The 12679-nt window shown below is 38.7% G+C and overlaps 1 protein-coding gene across 1 annotated transcript; it reads right to left on the bottom strand.

The window, feature by feature from the left end:
* Positions 1-580: 580 nt before the first annotated feature.
* On the bottom strand, positions 581-11269 carry LOC120482602 (myosin-7). Its single transcript, XM_039677087.2, has 37 exons — positions 11061-11269; positions 10642-10785; positions 10398-10554; positions 10190-10217; positions 9996-10101; positions 9804-9896; positions 9297-9360; positions 9099-9197; positions 8904-9007; positions 8683-8821; positions 8456-8574; positions 8225-8374; positions 7953-8123; positions 7536-7845; positions 7355-7431; positions 7012-7217; positions 6802-6925; positions 6544-6680; positions 6199-6454; positions 5870-6112; positions 5617-5793; positions 5364-5509; positions 5190-5280; positions 4722-5111; positions 4510-4636; positions 4315-4433; positions 4028-4224; positions 3604-3787; positions 3358-3523; positions 3006-3130; positions 2544-2852; positions 2228-2431; positions 1462-1758; positions 1271-1375; positions 1077-1172; positions 851-985; positions 581-754 (listed from the first exon to the last, which is right to left on the bottom strand). Exons 1-37 carry the CDS (start codon positions 11259-11261, stop codon positions 734-736), a joined length of 5817 nt encoding a protein of 1938 aa, XP_039533021.2. The 5' UTR covers positions 11262-11269; the 3' UTR covers positions 581-733.
* Between the last annotated feature and the right edge of the window lie 1410 nt (positions 11270-12679).

The raw sequence follows: 12679 nt of genomic DNA, 5'->3' as shown, positions 1-12679 counted from the left end.
TTAACGTCGATGTAATACGTTGTTTTTAGCGTACCTTTTGCTTAAACGAAGAGCTGGGGAAAAAAGCACGACGATTCAGGGAGCAGCTACACAGTGATATTTAATGATATCTTTTGCATTTCTTATCCAAAAAATGTCAAACTCAGCACTGCACTTATACATGTGGAGTGGAGCTGAGATGCGAGGAAAGAAATGTACAAATAAGAATTGAGAAGCACTCCCTGTCTTGAAAAGCATTTTCTATGGTAGCACGGCTGAGTACCCGAACACAGGTGCTAATCAAAACTCCGCCATTTGAAATTTGTCACTTTATTTAATGTTTTAGTTTATCTTCTGTTAGCAATGCTAGCCACGTTGGTAACACCTGTTTGAAACAAGGTTTTATTCAATATTGGTGTGTTTAGCTAGGCAACGCCTGTCTTCCTCCGACACAGATAAATAATAGAAAGCACCATTAGAGAGATTGATTCATCTGACGAGTCATTTGAGAATCATTGAAAATGTGGTGATGTGCAAATATATGAGAAAAGTTTTTTGACCTTTGATGCATGTAAACCTGTTGTAGGAGACTCCAAAACAATGTTAGGAAACTTTAAAATAGTATAATAGGGGCACTTTAATATAATTTCAATGCACAACTCAATCGCAACACAGATATAATGCAATTCAACTTTATTCTACTGTGTGACTGAAAAAGAGCTGGACTGAGTGGATAACTAATTCCATTTGAGGTTCACTCTTCATCATGTCCCTTCTGTATGAAAAAGATAAAAGGAAGAGATTATCAGTTGTGGTAAATGATTCAATTGCATAAGTATGTCTCTAAAAATGTATTATCTTGAGCACTGACCTTAGAACCAACATCCCGACTTTTGGCACGCAGTTTATTGACTTGTGACTCTGCAATGTCAGCTCTTTCTTCTGCTTCATCAAGTTCATGCTGTATTTTACGGAACTTGCTAAGATTTGTGTTTGCTTGTTCCTCCTATGAACCCGGATTAGCAGTTCTGAGATTAGAGCCTGAACTGAATAGAATGATTTTTCAGCAAAAGTGTGATATTTAGGCCAATACTTACAGCTTCCTCTGCAGCCCTCTTGTAAGCTTTGACCTTTAGCTGAAGCTTGTCAACTAGATCTTGCAGACGAGCCATATTCTTGCGGTCCTCCTCAGTCTTTTAAGACAATGTAAGACAAAAATATTTGAAATTGCTGTTGTAACATTTTCTATAGGTGTATTCAGTAATACAATTAGATGTTGTTGTTGTTGTACCTGATAGGTCAGTTCTTTAATACGTCTCTCATATTTGCGAATTCCTTTCACTGCCTCGCTGCTCTTCTTCTGTTCTGATTCTACTTCATTCTCCAGCTCCCTCACCTGTTGGCATAGTATGAATGTTTTTACAGCATACCACTTTAAACAGTCAGAAAATATTGTTGGGATTTAAGGTATAGGTCACTCACCCGAGCTTCTAGTTTCTGGATTTGTTTCTTGCCTCCCTTCATAGCAATTTGTTCTGCTTCATCCAGACGGTGCTGCAGATCTTTAATGGTCTGCTCCATGTTCTTCTTCATACGCTCCAGGTGAGAACTTGTATCCTGCTCCTTCTTCAGTTCCTCAGCCATCATGGCAGCATCGGTGATGGCCTTCTTGGCTTTCTCTTCAGCATTCCTGCATTCTTGCACTGCCTCTTCCACCTCACTCTGAAGCTGGGATGTGTCAGCCTCCAGCTTCTTCTTCTGATTCAGTAGGCTTGTATTCTGGAAAAAAATAGGTATTTGCATTCCATAAGAATGGATTTGTTCAAAATGAAGATTAAGTAGGGTTGAGTATCACTTTAATTTTAGCGATTCAGATTCCAATATCGGTTCAGCCTATTGATTCCCAGTTTTGATTCCAATATGGGGGGAAAAAATCAAACATTTAGAACATTTAGCTATCAATCCTATTTATTCTGTGACTTTTTTTGTTCTTTTGTAACATTCTGTTGCGGCTCAATACCATGAACAAAAGATAGTCCGGATGTGCCCAGCACAGAAAACAAGTGCCGAATTGAGTTCTCTTTCACATCTTCTTGCTCTTGAATGTTTTAAAACCACATTACAATGCACACACTGGAATCAATAAGCGGATCGATCATTTTTTATTTTATAACAAGTATCCAATTCCAGAATGGGTATTGATTTTTTTTCCATTCCCAACCTTAAGAATACGATCCATTCACTCTACCTGGGAGTGAAGTAACTGCACTCTTTCACTGGTATCCAGCAGTTCTTGCTCCGCAAGCTTACGGCCTCTCTCATTTTGCTCAAGAGCTGCTCTCAGCTCCTCCAGTTCAGCTTGCAGAAGGTTGTTGCGTCTCTCTAAAATCGCAGTGTTCTCCTTGAGATCATCATTTGTTCTCAGAGAGTCATCCAGCTGAAGCTGAGCATCCTGAAAGATGAGTGCAAACTAATTAAGAAAAACACTTCAACAACTCAACCCTTTCAAAAGCTTTTATTCTTTGCCTAACTGATTCACAGTATTGATTCTGAGTGTATCTTACTTTCAGATGTGCTTGGACACTCTTGAGTTGTTTTTGAGCCTCTGCTGCTTGTCGGTTTGCCTGACTAAGCTGGATCTCCATCTCATTCAGATCTCCTTCCATCTTCTTTTTTATTCTGAGGGCCTCATTCCTGCTTCGTGTTTCTGACTCCAAGGAGCTTTGCAGAGTGTCAATGGTCCTCTGCAAATTCCGTTTGGTCTGCTCCATCTCTTCATCCTTCTCAGCTAGTTTGCGCTCAATATCAGCCTTAATTTGGTTAAACTCTAGCTGAGCTCGCAGAATCTTACCCTCCTCGTGCTCCAATGAGGCCTTTTAAACATTAGATTGTGATCTATTACTTTGTAGTACTTGAAAAATATTATTCATTTTAAACAATTGTAATAATATAATTTAATCAGCTGTTGTTTTTATATTTTTTATTTTCTTCAAAGTCAAGAAATCAAGTTTCATCTGAAAACTTACCTCTGCCTCTTCCAGAGCAGACTGAATTTCACTTTTTTCTTGCTCCAGCTGTTTTCTCATTTTTTCCAACTCATGAATGCTCTTTCCTCCTTCACCAAGTTGCTCGGTGAGATCAGAAATTTCCTCTAGATGAAAAAACAAACACATTTTAACATATTGCCATATGTTCCCCAGCCTCAGTGATATAAATAAAAATGTCTTGAAAAATACTATAAATTCTTCTTCCACCACCACACTCCAAATACACCATAAAGTCGTATTGCACTAGCCTACTTTTATTGTCTTTCTAGTATCTCCATTTACGTATCTATTAGGATTCTTTGCCAATAAAAAGTTATTTTGGTGTATTTACCTTGGAGATTTTTATTTTCTCTCTTCATGGTCTCCAGGTGATCCAAAGATTCTTCATAGGAGTTCTTCAGCTTAAAAAGTTCAGTACTCAGACATCTGGCTTCCTTCTGAGAGCTCTCTAGCTCAGCCTGTGACTCTTCGTACTTCTGCTTCCACTCAGCCAGGACCTAAAAGCATAATTTCTCATTTAAGTATAGGATAACTTAAAAAAAAAAATTGAGCTTGATCCCAAATCAAGTTTGGTTACCTTATCAAAGTTTCTTTGCTTCTTGTCCAAGGCTGCTGCTGCTGCATTTGACCTCTCCAGGTCCACCATAAGATCTTCAATCTCATTCTGGAGTCTGTGTTTGGTCTTTTCAAGAGAAGAACATTTCGCATTTACTGCTTCAACAGCTTCTTCTGCCTCCTGCAAACGTTGAGCCAGTTTCTTCCTGTTTTAGAAAACGGAACAATATCGAGGAATACAATTGTGTGAGTGCATGCTCTTGTGGATAGACATTTGATTATATTTTACCTTCTGTTTGGTGAAGCTTAGCCAACTAACAGAAAAACTTTTTGTTCGTCTTACATTTTAAAAGAAACATAACACAAACAAAAAGCTTATCTGTCAGTAGAGAAGTCACATGGACAAGTCAAAAATTCGATGAAATTCGAAATAGAAACATAATTACTTGGCTTCTTCCAGCTCCTCAGTCCTTTGAATGGCATCAGTTTCATACTTGGTTCTCCACTGAGCCACCTCAGAATTAGCTTTAGACATGCTTCGCTGTAGCTCTGCTTTGGCCTCCTGCTCCTCCTCATACTGCTCTCTGAGTAAATCTGTATCATGACGGGAGGACTGTACAGCATGGGCGAGAGCACTCTTCGCCTGGATGACACATTGTTATTTAGCAGGTCAACAAAATGAATGCAATTCATTTTGAAATATTAATCGGACAACGTTCATACTCATTCACACCTTAGTTTCCTCCTCCAATTGCCTTTTGAGATCTTCAATTTGCTGAGAGTAAGACATCTTGCTTCTGGTTAGCTGGGTGACAAGAGAGTCTTTCTCCTCCAGCTGTCTTGAAAGTTCACCTACATGTGTCAAGTATTTTATTATTGTCGGTGTTCTGTCAGTCATAAGAATTAAAAAAGTTATTGGCAGCCTTACCATTTTCAGATTGTAGCTTAGATTTCTGCATTGTGAAGTCATTGATACAACGCTGGCCCTCCTCAAAATTGATTTTGTATTCATTCATTTGATCTTCCAAAGACCTGCAGGTCTTTTCAAGATTCGCCTGTACAACGTACATAATTTGGCTAGAAAATTACTTCCCATCAAAGATGACAAATATATAAAAAAAATATATGCATTAATACTACCTTTGTCTTAACAACATGTTCCATGTTTGAGACCACATCATCCAGCTCCAGCTTGAGTTCACTTTTCTCCTTTTCCAGTTTTTGCTTGACTCTCTGCAAATTGTCTATTTGCTCTCCAAGTTCAGCCACACTGTCAGCCTGTTTCTTTCTCAACGTGGTGGCAGTGGCCTCGTGCTGCAGAGTGGCCTCTTCAAGGTCTCTGCGAAGTTTCTGAAACTCTGCCTCTCGTTTCTTATTCATCTCAATCTGAGCAGATGTGGCTCCTCCAGCCTCCTCCAGTCTCTCACTGATCTCTTCCAGCTCTCTGGCTAAATCTGCTCTCTGTTTCTCCACCTTGGCTCTGGCAGCTCTTTCTGCCTCGAGCTCTTCCTCCAGCTCCTCAATACGCGCCTACAATTGAAAATGTCATGGTCGTCATTGTCTCATTAGACAAAATATTCAGTGGCAATATACTCATTTTTTTTATACCTGAAGTTCCTTCAGTTTTTTCTGTAGCTGAATGCAAATATTTTGTTCATCCTCGATTTTCCCATTGAGCTGACTAATCTCAAAGTCTTTCCTATATTTACAAGAGAGATATTTACAGTCCTTAGTCTTGAGCAAACAAATTGGACTGCGAAAGAATGGGTGAAATAGCCTTACTTCTTCAGTCGTTCTTCCATTTGCTGCTTGTCATTCTCCAGGTCCATTAAACTTTCCTGGGTTAACTTCAAGTCTCCTTCTAGTTTTCTCTTAGCTCTTTCTAGATCCATACGGAGCTTCTTTTCTTGCTCCAGAGATCCTTCCAACTGGTTTAAATATTTAAACATGTTTGATTTATTGAGCATGTCAATTGGCTGCATAGCATTTGCTTGCATCAAGAATACCAAAGGTAGATGTAAATTGTAACACTCACATCATCCACCTGCTGCTCCAGCTTTGCTTTTGCCTTAGTGAGGGTGTTGACTTTGTCCTCCTCACTTTGCAGGTCATCCAGTGTCTGCTGATGAGCTTCCTGCAAGGCCTTTTTCTCCTTAGTTAGCTTTACGATGATGTCGTCCAAAGCTGCCATTTCCTCTGTCAGGTTCTTCACCTGTGAAAGACCATGGATCATGAAGTTTAAAGTGTGTGTGTTTGTGTGTGTGTGTGTGTGTAAAGACATCTCAGACCTTGTTCTCAGTAGCATGCTTTTCTTTCTCCACTTTAGCCAGAGTCAGCTCCAGGTCATCAATATCTTTCTTGAGCTCTGAGCACTCATCCTCCAGCTTTCTCTTCTTAGCTGTCATCTCTGCGTTCATCTCCTCCTCATCCTCAAGCCGCTCTGTCAGCTCTTTGGCTTTTGCCTCAAGCTGGATCTTGTTTTTGATGAGCTGATCGCATCGCTCCTCTGCGTCACATAGATTGTCTTGCTCCTGTTGTTAAAACATTACAGTGATTTCTGTTCTGTGGAAAACACATTTACTTTTCAGGTTTTATAGGCACAGCATTATGAACGGACCGCTTGGACTTGAAGCTGTAGGTCATTCTTCTCTTGGAGAAGAGAAACCATTTTTTCTTCTAGTTCTTTCCTTCGTGCTTCAGATTTAGCATAAGCCTCTTTGAGTTTGGCAAATTCATCTTTCATATTTGCCATCTCTTTTTCTGCTTCTGCTGACTTGAGTAGAGGTTTGATTTTGAAGAAGAGCTTCATCCAGGGCCAATTCTTCACCCCCATGAAGGCACGGACATTCCACTGGATAACCAGTAGGGCATCCCTGTGAGGATATTACATTTTTTATGTCGGCAAATATCACAAAAAAAAGTGTTTTTGAAGTGTACAAATTGTAATATGTGGAATTCTTGCCTTCTTTCAACTATCTTTTGGAACTCAACCCTTGCCAGGAGACCTCTGGATCTAGCTTGAATTCCAGAAATAATTAGAGATAGTCTATCATCTCTCATTTCTTCCAGTTGACCCAGTAAACCAGCCTTAAAGAACACCTAGGCAGAATTCATTTTAGAAACATGCTCTTTACTCACAGAACAACATGGCCACTTTCGTGTTTGCTCCCATATTAAATAATGGATATAAAATTATTCTTCAGTTTAACTAAGTTTTCACCTTTGTGTGTCCAAATTTATATTGATTGTGATCAATATCCAGTGATCCCAACAGTTTCTCAGCTCCTTTCCTGCTATCTATGAACTGACCTTCAGGTATGGCTGCAGGATTTAGGATTCGGTACCTGTAAATAAGTACAGAATGTCTGTAATAATGGAAAGTATTTCTTTAAATATAGAGTTTAAGTGTCAAAGAACCAATAATAATTACCTCTGTTTAAAGTCCCCATAGAGGATTCTGTTGGGGAAGCCCTTCCTGCAGATCCTAATGCCCTCTAGTACACCGTTACAGCGTAGCTGGTGCATGACCAAAGGGTTCTCCATCGCACCAGGAGTCTTTGTCTCATTAGGAATGATGCACCGTACAAAGTGAGGATGTGTTGATCTCAGATTTGTCATTAACTTATTCAAGTTTTCCTGTAGGGATAAATGCACAGTAAAGCTATTCAAAAAATATTGACATATGTTCATTGAAGACAAGCTTGATATCATTAGTGCATATTATCTCTTCTTTTTTCATTGTGTATGATCATTTGAGTCTGAAACTCAATTACCCTGTGAAGTGCAGACACAGTTTGGAAGGAGGACCCCTTCTTCTTACTTCCACCTCCTTTACCTCCCTTACCACCGTCTGGTTAAAACAAGGCACAATAATTACTTATGACTGGTAGTACTCAAAGCACTTTGAAGTGCATGAGATTATATTGTGAATTCATAATTTTTCCTAATACATACCAGACTCTGACCCAGCATAATTGGCAAATAGCATTGACAGGAGCTTGAGTGTAGACTTTTGAAATAGACCAACTACAGTCTCATTCAGTGGGTCTTTGTTCTTCACCAGCCAGTTGTTAATATTATAGTCAACTGTGCCGGCATAGTGAACTAGAGAAAAATGAGACTCTGGCTTTCCTTTTATTACTCTTGGTTTCTGGAAGTTATTTGATTTTCCAAGGTGGTTGTCATAAAGCTTTGCTTTAAATGTTGCATCACTGGCTTTGGGAAACATGCATTCCTCTTCAAGGATTGACATGATCCCCATAGGCTGAATGAAGAAGTTGATAGGATTGAGTTACTGACTGTAGAAAATTGTTTTGTTTAATAGTTAAAGCACTTTTCATGCTTGAAAGCTTTTTCGTTTTCACTACTTACTTTCTCAATGAGATCGATGCAGGCCTGTAAATCCATGCCGAAGTCAATGAACTGCCATTCGATCCCTTCTTTCTTGTACTCCTCTTGTTCCAGCACAAACATGTGGTGGTTAAAAAACTGTTGCAGTTTCTCATTGGTAAAGTTGATGCAGAGTTGCTCAAAGGTGTTGAACTGTTGTTTTAAAATCCGAATGAAATGATACATTTTTGTAAGTTGCATAGAAATATGCATTTTAAACATGACAACATGAGGATCTTTCTACAAAGACTTACATCAAAGATCTCAAAGCCAGCAATATCCAGCACTCCAATGAAGTACTGGCGAGGTTGTCTGGTGTCCAGAGATTGATTGATTCTTACAACCATCCAAAGGAACATCTTTTCATACACTGCCTTGGCCAGTGCACCAATAGCGTAGTACACCTGAGCACAGAGAAGCATTCAGTTTGCCATTACTTGTCTAAATGGACACCATTTACAGTAATTAATACCATGCCAACTCACCTGCTGGACATTTTGCCCTTTGGTGACCCACTCATTTCCTACTTTTACTCTTGGATGGCATAGACCTTTGATTAAGTCAGCAGAGTTTAGGCCCATCAGATATGCAACTTTGTCTGCATCTGTAAAATAAACCCGATTTCTCCATTTACAAGGAAAACACTGCTATGCATAAGAGATGAGATACTGTTGTATTTCGTTTTCTGCTTCAGGAATTATACTCTACTCACCTTCAGTTCCATCAGCTTCTGCTTGCTCCTCCCTCTGCTTTTGTTTGAACTTCATATTGCCATAGTGCATAATGGCTCCAGTCAGTTTATATATGCCATTTTTCTCTTCCTGAGTGAAGCCTAGTACATCAAATGCTTCCTAAAGTTTACACAATTTTAGATGTCATTAGAGAACTTTACAGTGACAGAAAACACACAAATATAATACGTTTCATTCTTACATCAGTAGCAAGTAGTTCGTCTCCATCATTAATCGAGGCTACGGTTGTTTCGCCTTGGGAGATGTAAGCGTAGTCAAAGGGGTTATTGGTGATGAGCAGCATCTCTATTTCAGGAGAAAGAAAGAACTGTCAGTTTGTGGCGAGTTGGCACTACTGTAAAAGGCCTTTGATTACAGAATATCTACTGCATCTTACCCAGCAGCTCAGGTTTCCGCTGAGAGAGGATTTGATAGAAAATGTGATAGTCCCTTTCAGCCTTAAGCTGATAAGACACCCTCGACTTCTCCAGAAGATCTGATATATTTACAAAATAATAAATGTTTAGTCTTTGACACTCAATGTTTTATGAAACCACACCTAGTGTCCAGATATCAAAATTAAATTAATTCTTACATGTCTCAATGTCAGCAGAGGCCAACTTTCCACTGGCAGCAAAATGAATTCGGATAAATTTTCCCTATAGAATTTAAATAAAAAAAACAATGATCATATTAAGAAGTTAAGCACAATGAATGCAATAATAACTAAGTTACTGAAAATCAATCAGTATGGCTTATAAATGCCTAATGCTTGTGTTAAGAGGTACTTGATTCAGATTAATTTAACTATAAATTCTAACATAATTTATGATTAAGGCCCTTTTTGCTGATTTCAATGTTTTGTACCATAATTCTATAAACACTAAATATACACCATCATATTTATGATGACTCCGGATGCTGCCATCTGTATACCTTATGTTCTCTTTATATAATTTTGATTCATCCAGCAGAGGGTGTTCTCATACTACATTTGTGATAGTTGTGAAATCAATGCTATTGCATTAGCTGAAATGTTAATTGGGTGACTATTTACATCTTCACTAAAAGTTTTACACAAATGTTCAATTCTGAAGCTTACAAATCTTGAGGAGTTGTCATTTCTGATGGTCTTTGCATTGCCAAAAGCTTCCAAAGCAGGGTTGGCCTGGATAATTTGATCCTCCAAGGTTCCCTTTAATGAAAAAGTAAATGCTTTGGCATGGTGCAATTGAGTTAAATGCTTTTTTTCTAGTTAATGCAGAAACAGGTGACATATGAAAATGACACTTACCTTCTTTTCTGACCCATCTTTCTTTGCTGAGCCCCCAGCCGCAATACTTGCAAAATATTGGATGACTCTCTTTGTGTTTACAGTCTTTCCTGCACCAGATTCTCCACTACAGAGAGCAACAAAATGATCATTAAAAAATGTCATGAAGTACTGAATTAACTAAGGAATTATATTAAAAGAAAAATAATACTTACGTGATAAGAATCGACTGATTTTCCCTGTCTGAAACGGAGAATAAGTCTTCAGTTATGGCTTCGATATTATCGATCTTTAAGAAGATTTGTGCAATATTCAAAAAAGGTTCCTCACACTTTGCATGTTTGTTTAGGAACCATTTTGCATGCTTTCATCTAGAATACGAGTACTCTCAGATCTTCAGAGCAGAACAGATTTTGTCCATACCTGTTAGCATGTACTGGTAGGCGTTATCAGAGATGGAAAAGATGTGGGGAGGAGCTTCACTCCTCTTCTTCCCTCTATAGGCTATAACCACCTCCTGATTGTACACTGGCAGCCACTTGTAAGGGTTGACAGTGACACAGAACAGCCCTGAGTAGGTCTGTGGGAAGGATAGGACGAATACAGTTCAGTAATTGAAGCTAATTAGGTTGTATTCTTGAGTGATGTTGAACTGGTCTAGTCTTACATAAATCATCCATGCTGCATAGCGCTCTTTGAGGTTAAACAGCACGGCAGGCTCATGGAGAAAGGTGAACATTGCCATGTCTTCAATTTTATCAAACTTTGGTGGGTTCTGGGGATGAATGTCAGCTTCTTTTACAGTGACAGTCTGTTAGAAGCAGAAAAACAATGTAAGCATTAGAGTAATACTCTTGTGTAAAGTGGCATCAAATTTGCTGTTTTGTCCAGATTGTATTATAGTACTGTTCCAAAGGCAAATCATATTTATAAGACCTTACTAATGCTCGGTGGTTTCTAATTAACAATTATCATAATGTATCAGCAACCACATTGAAAAAGTACCATCGAAATAGCTCTGTCATTGCAAGTGTCCTGCCTTTGAAAAGGCATCTTCTCAAAAAACTCTATATTAGTTGAGCCTACCTTGTTTTTCTCAGTCTGTACAGTGACTTTGTCACCTTCGCGGCTGATAATCGAAGCTTTCACATACTCTTCATCTGGATCAGGCACGAAACACTCCTTTTTCATATCAAAGGGACGGGTTTGTGCTTCCAGACGCTCTCGATCTGACTTCCGCAGGTAAGAAGCCGCTGCTCCAAACTGTGCCATATGAGCGTCCCCCATGATTGCCTTGTCTGGAGATGGCATGGTTAAATTCCATTTTAATGTGAAGTTTTAAGAATTGGTAATATCAGACATGCTATGATCAACATTCCCTTTTAGATTTCTAAACACTACATGATCATATAAAAACCAGCTTTGACATATGAATAAAAAATTTCTCATAGAAAATAAGCATGAGTCTTGACTCTTACCTGATGTGCACAAGGTGCAGCGGCTGAAGAAGAACCTGTTAAAGTAAATATAATGTTACTGTTACTCCTTAAGACTCCTTAAGATGTGAATTAATATTTTTTTGTCTTTGTCATGTCACTAAACAAACAATCCAATACTAAAAGAAGTAATGAGAAGTAAAACGGATTTATCTTGAATGAAGTTGTAGTAGAAAATTGAATTCTCTAATATTAACTGCAACAGTGCAGTTTTTGCTTAAATCTCACCCTCAGATAAAACGTCTGACTTGTCTGGACACAAATCATGAGAACTCTTTATAAAGGAACTCACCCTCCCAAATTTGGGGAAGGCATCCTACAAGGCAGGAATGCTATTGTGCCTGTTCACTATTAGGGTGCAACAAGGGTAGTTATGGGTATTAGGGATAAGCCAGAACCTGCTAGTTGAGTTAAGTCTTATCTTTGTTGAGATTGGTTTGTGCTCCATATTAGGCTCTTGCTGAGATTAGCAGAGCACTAATTTAGTCTAGTGAGTTAAGTGGGGTTCACTTAAATGAAATGTAAATGATTAAAGCCAAACAAAATTCTCAGTGTGCATTGAAGAATAATGCATCTGATATGAATATTACTCCAAGAGCTAAGGCAAAGGAGGAAGATATTTATGGAAAATTCTATTTTCATGTTCTTGTGGTAAGCTATTCACTCCACTTTAGGGTTTAACAGTCGACAAAGGGATTTAAATTCTGTTTTAACAAACTTAAGATGGAATTCTATATTTGTCATCCAGCATTGTTTAGAATACTCAAGAGATGGTATCAGATTTCTGTAAAGAGATATGTTTGAACTGCATGCCATATGGGCTCTAAATTACCCAGAGAGCTTATGGGGGTTAATATGTGACATTGTGTTTTTTGTCATCATATCCCAGACTTGGCAGAGACGCAAACAACAATATCAGATGCCTTCTGAGTCTGCATCTATATTAAGCATCTTAGTCTGCGGGATTTACCAGGCGGCAAGTGTCGAACAGCACACATATGAGGGGTCATACCTCAGATTCAGTAAAATTACATAATGATAATACAATAAAAATGACAAGAAGAGAGAACTGGAGTTTTCTCCTGGGTGGGGAACAATGTTGGTTATTGCCGTACCATCCTTCATTATCATTTAGCCAGCAAGTTTTCCCCCCCACAACCCATGTTGTTGACAACCCATTGTTTCCTTGAGGACAAAGATAACCCTGTG

Source organism: Pimephales promelas, chromosome 5 (assembly GCF_988280905.1).
Source record: "Pimephales promelas chromosome 5, fPimPro1.hap1.1, whole genome shotgun sequence".
Classification (NCBI taxonomy): domain Eukaryota; kingdom Metazoa; phylum Chordata; class Actinopteri; order Cypriniformes; family Leuciscidae; genus Pimephales; species Pimephales promelas.
Note: the sequence above shows the minus strand (reverse complement) of the source record. Positions and strands in the feature narration are given on the sequence as shown.